The sequence below is a fragment of the Halyomorpha halys genome, unplaced genomic scaffold, assembly GCF_000696795.3.
Source record: "Halyomorpha halys isolate HHAL.00 unplaced genomic scaffold, Hhal_1.1 Scaffold251.1, whole genome shotgun sequence".
NCBI classification, from domain to species: Eukaryota; Metazoa; Arthropoda; class Insecta; order Hemiptera; family Pentatomidae; genus Halyomorpha; species Halyomorpha halys.
Window position 1 is genome coordinate 136,831 of NW_027106674.1, and position 14,936 is coordinate 151,766.

The window sequence follows — 14,936 nt, forward strand, 5'->3', positions numbered from 1 at the left end:
TCAAGACAAATACATACATTTTATAATAGCGTTGGGTTGGTATTGTCCCCGTCATTTTGCTGAGCTATATAACGGAATCGCCTCTCAAACAAGTGCTTTTCAGAATGATCCTTTCTGTATATATCGATTTTAGCATGTTAATTATGTGTCATTAACCCTTTGGCTAATAACTGCTATTTGTAGCTCCTGCTTATAAATGAAGATCGCTGCTTTGCTTGAATGAACATGAAAATACCATGTAAGTACATGTATAATGTTCTTCCTCGTGAAGTACCGATGACTATATGTTAACGAACAAATGCTAAAGTATTTTGTGACACGTTACAGGCCGAAGACCGTGCAGAACTTGGCTCCGGAGATGATGCTGTACATGCCTCAGTACCTGCAGCCAGCTGAGATTGCTCGGCGAAGGCCACAAAACAGTGCCCAGCGGCCCACCCTCCCCCCAAGACCCTTACTCCAGGGCTACATCGCAGCTATCCAGAGCCTCCCCGCTCTCCAGAACATCCCTGCTCTTTTACCCATTCACCTGTCGCCTCCGCTCTTGCCCAATCCCTTTACAAGGAACTACGAAGAGGATATTGCAGAGTACGTTGCGAGGATCGAGGACTCGCTGGGAGCAGAAGACAGCTCCGTGGTATTGGCCTCCTCGGACGACCAGCACACTAGCCTTATCCTGAAGCCTGTGGCGAAGGCAGTTGCTGGTCCCCGGGGCGTGGCCGTAGCTTCGCCCATTGCCAAGGCGGTCCTGCGCCGAGGGCAGCCTGTCCAGGTCGAGTTCGACCCCGACGCGGTGGCAATTGCTGGGCCTGGGGGCGAAGCGCATGCCCAGCCTAAGCTCGTCATTTCCTATGCCAACGATACCAAGACAGACTGACTATTCGATTGATAAGGATACCGTGCAGAGCTGCAAAAACTCAGTTGTCAGCAAGTTGTGTGGCACAGTAATGAGTCTGACAAAGGAATGATTCTCATGAAAAAAAATAATAATAATAAAAAGTTGAAGATGCGTTCTATGGGAGCAGGGTGGTAAAGAATTTTTGAAAAGATTATTTTTAGTATCCTATGCTATGCGATGTCTTAGCTCATGTAATAAGTGACTGTATCAAAAGACTGCAAGATTTTATTATAATAAACAGTAAACTTTGGTGTCGATGTTTTTAAAATTTAAATTAATAGATTTATTTATCGATATGTATTTTATGTATTAATAAAATGTAACAGTGAACAAAAGAAGTTCTTTGTTCATAACTGAGTTTCTGCCATAGTGCTCAAGAGGACTGTGTTGAACAATATTTCACTCTTGTAAATGTTTTGATGCTTTGTATTTTAATCAGTATTATATCGATAAGGTTAGGCTTGATAGAGAATCAGTATTAGCTAGTTGAGGTAGACCAGTAGATTTCAACCTGTCTTTGCACATTATTTATAAATTCCATGCATTCATGTATTGTGGCCATGTATACGATTGCTTTATTTTAATTTTTTCTTGAATAAAGTCTATCTGTAAATTATTTGCCTAGAAGTGTGTTGTTGTTTTTCCATACTAAACACATTTTTATAATCTGTTCTATTAAAATATAATATTGCCTACATAAGATTATTTCTTTCCTTCCTTATAACAATGTATATTCTCACGTGAAGACGTTACGCTGGTTGATAATAAATTCCGCTAGTTAATTATATTTAATCAATTTTTAAGTCTTTATTAGCAGGCGCTCATTTACTTGAAATGTTAGCAATAGATTGACTACTATTATTGCGATTCATAGACTTACTGTTCACTTATTATTTTGACTTCTTTTTTCTGTTAGTATTATTTTTATCTTCAAATCGCTGCTTTTCTTTAATACTAACACAAATTCTTTTTGTTTTTATTTTGAATTCGATGTATTCCCAAGACAGTACTTTAGACTGCGGTTAATTTCTTTACTGAGATCGTACTACTGACTTTCCAGCTATTATAGTTATTACTAATTAACTCCAATCTATGGTACGATCTATAGAACATATGGAACATTCTGTCAGATGTTCCACTATTTAAGAAAAGCAGCGAAATTAGAGTTTACAGAGAAATGACCCATTTTTACAATCATGTGAGTAAAAAAAAAAGTGCTTCAGTTTGCGCATTGACTGCCTAATATTCTGAAATCTTTTAGAAAGAGTTTTAAAAAACACTTTTCATGCAGTAAAAGTATAGGCAGCTAAATCACAATTCAGTTATCTATGAATTAATCATTTTATGTTATCTATTAATAACATAAGTTTGTATTTTTGAGTGTATAACAGGGCTTAGGGAGAATTTGGACGGCGAATTGTCAAAATTGAGTTTTTGTGTGCACTATTCATATCCCTATACCTAATAACAGTTTATTTGATTTCACAGATAAATGTAGGAATTTCCCCTGAATAATTAGAACTTGTCATCAGGTATCGCTTCTAAATTGGAATAAAGTATGGTGCCATTTATGGTTGCGACAGTAAAAAGATATAGCAAAAACATTTTTCCCAGTGTACAGTTTGTCTCGAAACTAAATGTTTTAGTGTTTATTGTATACTACAAGGTTTAGCAACATACTATATGCAATATTTTTCGAGAAAAATTATGACAGTAGAATTAAAAAAGTTCAAATGTTTACTTTTCTTATTTCGATATATTATGGTCATTTGATATAATAAGGCCCACATTTTTTTTTCGGCTTAAAATGAGCCTAGTTGTACCCAAAAAAAATATATACACAAAATTAAATTATTATTTACTCCTTCTAGAAATTTTTCCTCATTCCTATTTAGAGTGATGACTCCAAAACCGAATATGAAGTTAGGATAATTCTTCTAGTTCTATGTTATCTGAAACATTATGTTATATTTGAAAAAAATAATTTTCTATTTCATTTTCATTAAATTGTCTTATTTATCTACCTATAATAAATATGTGGCCTGTGTTATTTATTTCCATATATATATTTTTTTCCATTATAGTCTTCATATTCTTTATTCCTTTTTTCACACTACAATCTGATGAAAGATTTTTCCTTGTTCATGTTAAACATCTAGATTGGAAGGTACAAAACCCAATCAAATATTCATAGTGAGAATATTTACAGACATATTGAAACTCAATATCTTTTTATTGTTATTCTCATACTATTAAACAATGGTAATCGATAATATAAATCGAATAATTATTTGAATCGCATCAGGAACCATCATGAACAGTATTTGAGATATTGTTTTGTGTGACAGCCTTGACTTTTAGGGTTGCACTTTCCGGCTATGCCCACCGGCTATGCCCAACAAAGAAATCTGTAAAAGATAACAGTGTGCATGTATACAGATTTCGAAATTGGAAACCCTGGGATCTAAAGACTTCATGTTTGTATACGTTTTTCGGCCTTCTACAAAACTTCAACAATTGTCTATATCTAAGGTTCTATGGTTAACTGTAATAGTAATTATAAATATCCATTTGAATTATTGAATTTCAGAGATAGAAATAGATACTAAAAAACCAAACAAAAAAAAACTAGACAGTTCTACAAAAAGAAAGTTTGATTTGATAGTATAAGCTGGTTGTTATGTTTTTTGGTGTGTTAAATCCGAAAATTAACATAGTAAAAATAAATTAGAGTTAAGAATTACAGAATTAGAATTCCACAACAAGAAGAAAGGATTTTTTCGTAAGCCTAAAAGAAAGAAATTGACAGAATTATATGAAGTTTATTTTAGACTTCTTTTAATCCAATCTTTATCTTTAAGAAAGAAATTGACAGAATTATATGAAGTTTATTTTAGACTTCTTTTAATCCAATCTTTATCTTTAAGAAAGAAATTGACAGAATTATATGAAGTTTATTTTAGACTTCTTTTAATCCAATCTTTATCTTTTATTCCAATCTGCTTTTCTTATTTAAGCCAATTCAGACTAACAGTTTTCCAAATATAAGTGAGTCGAGGAAAATGCGTTTACAAATGAGTAGTGTAGAAGGAATTTGGTAAAATCGATATGGGACCAACTAGTTGCCAGCCCCACGATTTTTGGAACTTTCATCAAAATATAATTAATGGTCAATTAATAGTTCAATTAATTATACCACGGTAAAATTTTGACTACAAACAGATAGACTGACACGAATTTGTTCCTTGATGTCTAAACGTAAAATGCGAGTAAAGATTTTCGATTCTGAGGACATATTTATTTTTTTTTTACTTGTATGGATACAAATTCTTATTGTTGTAAGAAAGCGAAGAAAACAACTGTAAAGTAAAAAGTGTAAATGAAATAATATTAACTATGAAATAAAAAGGTTAAAGAAATGTATATAAATTATGTTCGGATTCCATCTATTAGACACATTATATATAAATTTCCAACAAAAATTCAAAATTGATATGATGTTTTTTCCACGTTTCCATAAATCAACTTGAAAGCTTAATTCCTTGTGCATACTTCAAATTGGAAGACGGATTTTCTCTTTTCTGATATATAGATCTGGTATATTTAAAGGATATAAAAAGTCTCTGGGATATATATTTAAACTTTAAACTTGTAGAGCCCGATTCGGGCTATTCGGCACATCCTTGTGATTACATAAAAACTTTATCGGTTTCATAACTATTTGTCATAATTTCTGTATTATAAAAATATATATCAAATATACATATATCATGAATTAACAAATAATTAGGACGTGATAAGAAAAAACGGAGTTCGTTTGCATTCGAAACATATACAACAGCCAAAATTCCCCGTAATATTCGTTGAATAAAACGAATAGTTTTATATTGATAAATAATTACTGAAGATTTATTAATCGCTATTTAATTTCTTCGCTTATACTTAACGTTAATTTAAATGGCAATGCATATCTATTAATTATTATTACCATTGAACCTAATCTGTAATATTTTTTGTGGAAGATGCAAAATATATAACTATATTTATATTATTGTTTTGATATGAACCAGATTCTGAATCTTCATATAACCGAGCAAAGTTTCCTACGAAACCTAAGACATAGATGAAACCTTTGCTCTTTAATTCCACATACTTTGGAACTGGAAGCACCTTAGGAGAAGAAATTTATTTTTAGATAAATATAGACACAACCAACACCAGTATAAGTTGTTCTTTCCAGCAAAGAACTGATTTAGTGGCACTAATTGATAAATAATAATGAGAGTGAAAAATTGCTACAAAGCAGTATTTGGGGTGAGCAACGTTGAGAATTAGACGAATGGATTTTTTTTTTTATCAATAGCACTCTTGAAAAAAAATGTCTGAAATCTTAGAATCATATTCAATTATGTATAATAACAGAAATTAACTATCCTGATTTACTTGATAGTGCTAGGCTCCATCGATTCAACGTTTAAGACTGTATCTTGAGTGGAAAAGTATATAGCATATATTTATATAGTGTACAAGAGGTTCCTTCCTTAAGTTGAACAGAAACTGGGTGACTATCAAGGTGGGTTACGGCCCAATAGGTCCACTATTGATCAAATCTTCGCGCTGAGGTAAATCTCTGAGAAGATGAAGGAATAACATCAGACAACTCGGATGCTGTTCATTGATTTTCGGGCTGCCTACGATACAATCGTAAGGAGTGAGCTCATAGTGGCTATGTATGAACTCGGCCTTCCTAGTACACTCACCCGAATAGTAAAATGCACAATGGTGAGCACAACCTGCCAAGTAAAATCCTGTGGATTATCAGAGACTTTTGATGTGAAATGTGGCCAAAGACAGAGTGACCCAATAGCTCCTCTCCTGTTTAATATCGCTCTACTAGCAATCATAAATAAAGGTGGAATAAATCAGGAAGGAACTGAATTCACAAAGATGACCCAAGTTCTGGCCTATGCAGACGACATCGTCATTATCGGTAGATCCCTGCAGAGCATTAGGACTGTTTTCGAAGCAATGGATGTCGAAGCGAAAAGGATGGGTCTACATATTAATGAGGAAAAAACCAAAATTATGGTGTTGAGTAAGAAGCCTCTGGACCAGAGGCAGAGTCGCTTTGTAATGGGCCCGTATAATTTCGAAGTAGTAAGAAGTTTTTCTTGCCTCGGCTCTATTATCAATGAGAACCAGGATGAAGAAGGAAAAGTTAAAAGCAGAATTTCTGCTAGAAATAGAGCCTATTTTTCCACTGTAAGATTAATCAAAAGCAAACTTGTTAGCAGTACCACCAAGTTCACCCTGTACAAAACGTTAATAAGGCCAGTCGTCACATACGGTGGAGAAACTTGGACCTGAGCAATAAAAGCATTAACCTGCTAGACAGGTTTGAAAGATAATTTAAGAATAAGGTTTCTGAGGAGAATCTTAGGGCCCGTATGCGAGAATGGTAAATGGCGAAGAAGGAAAAATCATGAACTTTTTCGGCTCTACTAGGAATGTAGAATCTCCTCATTCATAAGGATACAGAGACTTAAATGGTTTGGCCATGTGATGAGGATCAACGAGGAAAGAGTGCATCATAAACTGTACAGTTCTGGATGGTGTGCGGCAACGTAGTAGGCCGAAGGGCCGATGGAGGGATGCTGTGAGGCGGGATATGCGACAACTGAGGATCCCAGTTACACTTCTAGAAGTCAGAGAAAGGTGATAGGTAGGCGTTGAGCAGGCCAAGTGCAGATTCATGCGCCTGTTGTGCCAGTAAAAGAAGAAGAATATAAATACATACTTATAATAAAATATAAGTATATATTTATTTGTAATGATAAAAGTTTCAATTATGTGTGAGAAAGACGTACATATTTCTCAAATGATGTTTATTATGCCACAGTTCTGTAAAAAGATCGTGTCGACTAAGACTGTAGCAAGGAATATTTAAGGCGGAACAAACAGAAATTCATAATTCAGGTTTCATAAATCTGATATACTCCATCACATATCTGGGTGAAGTTAAAGTAAAGTCTCATCGATGCAGTCACTGAACTCAGCTTGGACTTGAAAAAACCGAGTCCCGAACTCCAGAACTTCTTGAACCTTTACCCACTGCTTGGTGTTCTAATAATCATAAAATGTTAGTGATCTCATAATGAAAGCTAATCGTATTAGTTCATAGTACAAGTGAAGAAACTAGTGTGGTAATAATACTAATACTTATTTTTTTCATCATAGGGATGACCTGTGATATTACAGGTGTTAAAAAATACTAAAGTACAAGTTACTATTCTACAAATCTGTGTAATTGAATTAAGTTAAATCTACAAGACTAATAGTATTAGTTTGTACTTTATTATGAAACAGGGCCCCGATAGTTAAAATATTGTTTTCTCGATAAATCCGTTATCCACGTTTGAGAAACGAGACATTTCCAATGAGGTTTTTATATTTTTTGAACCTACGTAATACCGCGGGGGTATCTAAGTATTTTTCTAGTGAAACTTTTTGAAAATAATCATCCAATTTTCTAGTCGCTCTAGAAACTGTCTTGAACTACATGGGTAAGTTCCCATTGAATTTACAGGGACATCGCATTACACAGTTCGTTTTTCCAAATAAATACACGGTTGGGGTCCCTCCGGGAACCTCATGGTATGCGCTGTATATGGGTTTCCGCTGAATTATTTAGATTCAATTGTGACTGTTTATGTTGAGTAAATATTTGTTAAAAGCACCTACCTAACGTGAATCATACTTACCAGAGAGCGCTTGTAGGACCTGAAAATGGAACTTGAGAGACGGGGAAAAAATCTGGAATGGGTTCCTGTGGACGAAACTGAAATGTATGCCTACATAGAACTTGGATACATGAAATACAAACCTGTAAAGTATAGGATGAATGTAAGGGTGATGTGTGACAGCTATACACCATACTGTAAAAATCTACAGGTGTATAACAAAGTAGACAAACTTGACAAAAAGGTCAGCGAATATACTTGCAAGAGACAAAGGATCATAAAAGGACCCTCGCAATATTATGCGTTTGTTTCAAACCGTGGTATTACGAAGGTTAGCACTTTCAACTAAGTAAATGCATTTTGTTTCATTTAAAACAAGTAGCCAACCAAAATACACATATTAAAATTCAAAATGTATGAATACTAATGGGGACCCTAATAGTCCAGTACGGTGGAGTGAAATTGCCCGCTTCAAAACGTTGTGGATTAGATTGGAATTAATTTGAAAATAACTATTTTTGACCATAAACGTTTAACTAAACAAAGAAGATTCAAATAAATATATCAGTACAATAAAGAAATGATGAGATTCTGCCGAGTTAAAAAAAATGTTATATGCATTATTTAACCCAAAGGCAATTGCATTCGGTATATTTTTATTTTTTTTATCTATTTAATTATTATATTATATACTCCATTTTTTTTACTCCCTGCCTTTCTGGCATATTATTACTTCTAATTACTTTTATTACTTTTAATTTCTGTCATACGTTCTCTACAGAGAAATTCCAACAAATCCCATCAAATCTCCTTTACCCTTCGTCGTAAACCTACTGACTACTCTACAGTTTCATTTAATGATGTTACTCTTACCCCTGTCGAACAGATCCGCTACCTTGGACTACTTTTGGACAAACAATTAACCTGCAATCCTCACACCAGACTGAAAAGACAGGAAACTGCACGTCGATTTCGACTATTACAGCACTTACTAGACAAACGGTCTAAACTTCCAACACATTACAAAAGACTGATATACATGACTGTAATAAGGCCAATCTGGACATATGGAGTTGAGCTTTGGGGCTCCACTAAACCTTCGAATTCCTCTCATATTCAATCTTACAATCCAAAATCCTCAATGCTCCTTACTTTATCACAAATAAAATCATACATAGAGACCTTATTATATATTCCCTATGTAACTGATCTAGCCTGAACCAGATTTCACTCCTTCCATTATAAACTCTCTAACCACTCAAACCCCCTAGTTTCTAATCTTGCATCCTCTTCCATTCCTGACAATCCTCCGAGGCGCCTGAAAAGAAGATGGCCACGAGACCAGCTAATGTAAAATGTAAAAAAAAAGGTAGTTTCTCTATACGCCTGTAACACTCTAATTTAACATAGATCAGATTTACTAAATGTATTATAATGTACAGTTGTAAATAGCAATAAATAAATATATAAAAAAAAAATTAAAACGTTCTCTACAGGGAAATGCCCGATTTTTATTTCGTAGGACTATCACGTATATATACTCGTCCAAATCAGACGTTAAGATATTAAGTATTGATACCAAGGATAAAAAATGTAATGATGGCATAAATTATTAAAATATATAGTATATGCTGTAAAGAAATAATTTATTCGATTGGAGTTCTCACTTTACTGTCAAAAAATTGGGTAAAATGAAACTAGAACCTTTCCTATAAAACAAAATATGTTTATCTATAAAAACTACCTTAAACTTTTATCGATAATTAAAGAATCGATAGATAAACAAAAACAAAAACAGATAGCTTTTACTAATTAGCTAGGAATTGTCCTTGATGAGCGGTTGGCAACTGTTGTTCAGCCCGTTACGGCAACTCCGCCCCCGAAACACCTTTGGCAATGCCTCCTGCATATCTCTTTCCTTCGGAATGACAATCATCAAAGCAACGTAATCTTTATGAATCACTGTACCTTACCGTATGGAATTATCTGCAGGCTCATCTATGCTTGTCTTCCATGTAACAGCACATGTTCGAGTAGATCAAATTGGGAAAAGCAGAAAATTTTAATTAAGCAGTAGTTGAATTTCCCCCTTGGTTTCCTCATTCCTGTTTATAATATCCATTAAAAAACTTATTCCTTTCTTTTTTATTGTTTCTTCGTGGTCTCAAAACCCTTCATTATCATTTCTAACAGCTGCAACGAAATATATTTAAGTTAAAACCTCTCTTCTGTATCCTCGGAATACATGGCTGCTTAGCTTCAATACTGGCAAAAAAAAGTTTTGTTTTATTTTGAAATGGATGTGTTCCAAAGATAGTGGTTACTTTCTCTACTATTGTCCCTCTATAAACTGTCCCAAAACTAGTAGGGTTGTAAAATAAGTAGCCACAGTCTACGATACAATCTACACAATACGTAAAATAGAAAATATATAAAATTTTTGTCAGATATGCCACTATTGTGCCAAAGCAACAACACTATTTCAGTACCCTCTTCTTCAACTTTTGATTTATCGGATTTGAAATTTTTCTTTGTGAACTATCAGTATTACTGCTACACAATCAATCTGAATGTCAATCTTTGGTTTTACTTTCATCCCGTTTTTTTGTTGGAGAACTTTATTTTACCTTTATTCAGGTTAATTTTCAGCATCCGAAATTTGTTTAACTTTAAAATAGCTCTTAAAAAATATATTAAAAAAAAAACCTTCCGGAAGTAAATTGGTTAGTATAACTTCCCCACTATTTCTAAGTATTATTATTTTTATTTTTTGTCACCTTATTTTATTTCTTTAAAGTTTCTTTTTCTGGTAATTATCATTTGTCTGAATATTTGTATTGCGTAAATTATTATCTATATACTTTAAGGTCAATGATAAAAAAAAAAAAAATAAATCCGTATCAACGGTTGTTCAAGATTTTTACCCAATGAGAGGTACACAGCTTATGAACTTGGGTGGACCCCGAAGGGCTCCCTAACCCACAAGGTCCTTGGAGTTCGTAGCACAGTGCCTTACCAATGAGCCACCCACACAGGTCAATGATTACAACACTATAAATTCAAGTTAAAGTTTTTCTACTACAGGTAATAGTTCTCTTTTTCAATTTAAAAAAAAAAAAATTAAATAGCCGACAAAGTTGAGCGCACTCAGTGGTTGGATGATAATACCATAAAAGAGGTTCGCCTACTCATTTCCTTCCCACTCAACGCAATATGGAATGATAAAATGGATTTTCACTTTTTTTTTTACCATCTTTTAGTCCGAGCCTTCATAATTCGTGTTCCTCTCTGCCTAACGTTGCTTACTTTTTTGTTAGTGTGAATGAATTTTGAAAAATTGGAAGGAAAAAATATTATCCCAATTCAATACACCCACTGATCCACCTACCCAATTTTATATCACATTCTCAACTAATGATAAATTATATCGTGTAAATAAACAAGTCGCCATTTGTTTTTATTTAAGTCAGGGTGGCATAAATGTGTGTTGTAAAGTTGATGACTTGATTTCCTGTTTTGTGTTTTTAATATCTTGATGAAATGATTATAAAATTAGTTAAAATAAATTAACTTTTATAAGCATTCCAAAAAATAATGACTTATGGGGACGTCTATGGGCAATTCACGTTTCAAAAATGCGTTTCAGATTTCCACGCTACAGGGAAGAAGTAATGTACGTTTTGATATGCCTGAATAGATTTAAATTACTCCCTGTTATGATTCAATTAATTTTTTAGCTTGATAATCGTTCTTGAGATCATTAGAAAAAAAGTAACAGTACTATAGCCAATGGAATCAATAGATGATTATCAAGCCGACATAGAGCGAACAATAGTTATATTAAATCTTATCGAGTTGGGGCTCTCTCACTTTCATTAAGATCTTGAAAGCTGTTATATTTTATGATTTGTCTTTTTATTTTGGCGAGACGTGGAGTGAAATGTAAAATGAACATTATCTGAAGCCTATTTATAGTCTATTATTCTTTGGGTTCACTTTAGCAAAGAACTCTATTAGATTATGTTTTGATTAGGTAATTTTAATTAATCTATGGATGAAACAATTCCTTCAGGAATGATATTTCAATATATCAGAGGTACGTAAGGTTTATATTTAGGATTATAAATTAGTACTGGAGGACAGCTGAGAATCAGATCAGAAGTAAAAAAAAAAAAAAAAAAAAAATATGTATCATGTTTTTCTGTAAAATAAGAGCGAACTCAATAATTTTCAAGGGGGCATATTTTGAAATTTATCTGGTTTGGAAAAATTCTTTTGAAAAACACCTGAAATACGGTTTTATTTACCAATTAGTATTAATGCCCAATTTGTTGAACTCGCCTTTTTAAAAATATAGTTAAATTAAGGCTCAATTTCCATAACAATCGTATTATCAGTTCATCAATTTCAAAAAGTACAGATATGGTCGGGGAACACTTTCTCTCTCAAAGTAAACGCTATGAGAAAAAAAAAAAAAAAAAATTAGTTTAAACTATACTTACTAGTTTCAATACTCAATTACACAACTCAATAAGTAATTTTTTTTTTTATATGGTCATAGCAATCCAAACATTGAGTTTTTTTTTGCCAATAATTAATAATCATCCTAATTTTCTCTCTTTTTGAGCAATATAGTGAAAAATATTTGTTCTGCGAGAACAATTGTACAACTAAATTGCTTAAATTTCATTAGCATTCATTCCATCGTAAAATAGAATATTTAGCTCAATGAATTTCTGAAAAGTAACGGATAACTAAAAATTTACAAATAGAATTTGTGTAGGAAATTTTGAAAAAAAAAAAAAACGTTAAAATATGATTAAAATGTTTAGAATACAAAGAATTTATTTATTCCATATAAACAATTAGTAACTAGTATATAGAATTTTTTTTTTTAAATTTTGGATAAAATTTCTTCGTGTTCTATACACATTATTTTCATTTTATATTTATCCTTACTTATTAACATACAATATTTTTTGTTTCCCACCATTTAAAAAAAATATCCATTAAGCTTAAATATTCTGTCTAAAATGGAACTACATATTTTTAAAGTTACTAAATAAATGTTAAAAGTTACTAAATGTTAAAATAAATATTTTTGACGACATTTCACAAAAATACAATTACGACATTTATTTTATTTTTTGAGAATAATGGCCAACGTTTTAGGAGGTTGGAAAGTAATGGTTGTAGATAGCTCATTTTGGTTCAAAATTATCGACAACAAAAATAAAAATAATATAGTCTTGGCGTTATTTAGGAACAATTGTGAAAATGGCTGATTTTGATTAATATTCGAAATGTTCTAGTTCCAACATAAGCAAATTTTATCTGGAAAAAACTTTTTGTCTTTTGTTTGTTACATGTGAGGAATGAATATTTGGCGTCTAGAACTCGGGATAAAATTCATTTAACCGCTGTTATCATTCATTAGGTATGGAGGATATTGTTCCTTGTCTTCCCTCTTAAGAAATGGATCATCGTATATGAATAAATGAAATTAATTAATATCCTCGTTTATGCTTGCATGTATGTTTATATTTATGTTATACTCCCGGACGGCTCAACGAGTATTAAAAATTCAGTGGTCTCCCGAATAGTTATTCGTCAATTGGAAAAATTGATTAAAAAAAAAAAAGAAAAAAAAACAATGTCGATTTGAAGATATAAATTGTAATAATGTTTTTTAAACTATTATCAAGTTTTTGCATTGTTAATAAAAAAAGTTATTGTTTCGTACTGGAGGTATTCCAAAGATACGGAGTATTGCAAAAAGAGACCAGTTCTTTCGCTATTGGGTCTCTCTGAAAACAACAGCAAAGCGACCCTACTTGTGAAAAAGTAACCCCAGTTAATGGTACTGTCTTAGGAATGACTATGTTCCCATCCTATTGGTAATTAAATAGTATTTAATAGTAATTTAGTATTTAAATAGTAATTTTCAAGCATAGCTCAGTCTCCAGGTACTAAAAGATGATGATAATAAAACCCAAACCGTCGAACGCCCCGTATAGTTATAAAATGATGGCTATTTCATGTTCCAGAAGATGCAGTAAGACTGATGCAGGATGCCCGAGGACCTTGGAGTACTACGGTGGCGCGCGCGGACAGTACCTGCTAGTGTACCCGGACGGCAGGATGTTTATCACTGGTAAGAGAAGGGCCCCTGGTGATGATGAGGACGTCGGCACCGCTCCTGACGACCCATCCGACTCCGTGTCTATCTTCCAACCACCGCCGAACGCCTCCGTAGCTGAGGCCAAGCCAGTGTCAGTGGCAATCGCAGGGGAAGGTGGTGTGGCTAGCGCGGCTCCCGTGGCACAGGCCATTGTAGGGCCACAGGGTCTCGCTATCTCTAGGTAAATCTACTTATATAAATATAAACCTACTGTTAAGTAGTAAAATTTGTTTTTTTTCCTCAGCGTTACATAAGAACACTATAATTTGTCTGAAAATTTCTTTGTTTTTAATATTTTTTATTTACTGGAATATTATTTTTTGTTATATATCCATACTAATAAATAGTGTATTAGTTGTAACTACGGAAAGCTTTCAAAACTTATAAGCAAATATTTTTAAAGGATGGTGTTCCGATGAGCCGTCTGATATGTTATGTTGGTTTTCAGTTCCTCGAAGGCATTGAGTAACAAACTATTAACTCCAGGGGAGGATCAAGAAATTGCTTTTAGGGATGAAAAAAATAACATAGGCTTAATAATTCTATAAACTTTATAAATTATATACTCTAATTGGTTTTAAGCTAAAGCCAAGAAAAATATGAATCCTAATATTTTTCCTGGAATATAAACCACGTTCAGCGATTTGTCAAGAGAACGCTGCTAAGAAAATTGTGCGAAAAAAAGTTTTAACATTTCATATATTACTACTACTATATATTAATGTAACTTTTTCAAAGATAAAACTATGAAGGATATAATATAAAATTGTTCTAAAAATTAAAATCTACGTTTACAAAGCACACAACCCCGCCAATGGCTGGATCGATCCACTAACCTTCAAGTTACAAGCTCTAAACCAATCCTAAAGATAAAGAAAAATTCTTGATTTTACGGCTTTAAAAGTTTTAAAAACATAGTCTAGTTTCACACCCGTAAAACAGTAAAGGCAGTCTAAGGTGGCTTAAAACCTTTTCAAGGCTCTAAATGGCAGTAAAACATCAAACGTATCCAATCCTTTCAATCCAAAATCCTTAGAACCATAGTTAACGCACCCTACTACGTTTCCAATAGAACACTACACCATGACCTACATATCCCTTTCGTCCTTGATCTCAT

General features: G+C 33.1%; 1 protein-coding gene across 2 annotated transcripts in view; it reads left to right on the forward strand.

Annotated features, from left to right (window-relative positions):
• Positions 1 to 14,936, forward strand: part of LOC106680242 (uncharacterized) — a 36,116-nt gene that overhangs the window by 19,713 nt on the left and 1,467 nt on the right. Inside the window, exon 3 of one of the 2 annotated variants that reach the window (XM_014419794.1) lies at positions 13,686 to 14,000. In XM_014419794.1, the coding sequence (XP_014275280.1) occupies positions 13,686 to 14,000 (315 nt within the window). Of the gene's footprint in view, positions 1 to 327; positions 1,526 to 13,685; positions 14,001 to 14,936 lie in introns of those variants that run through there. The other variant, XM_014419793.3, reaches the window with a different exon arrangement.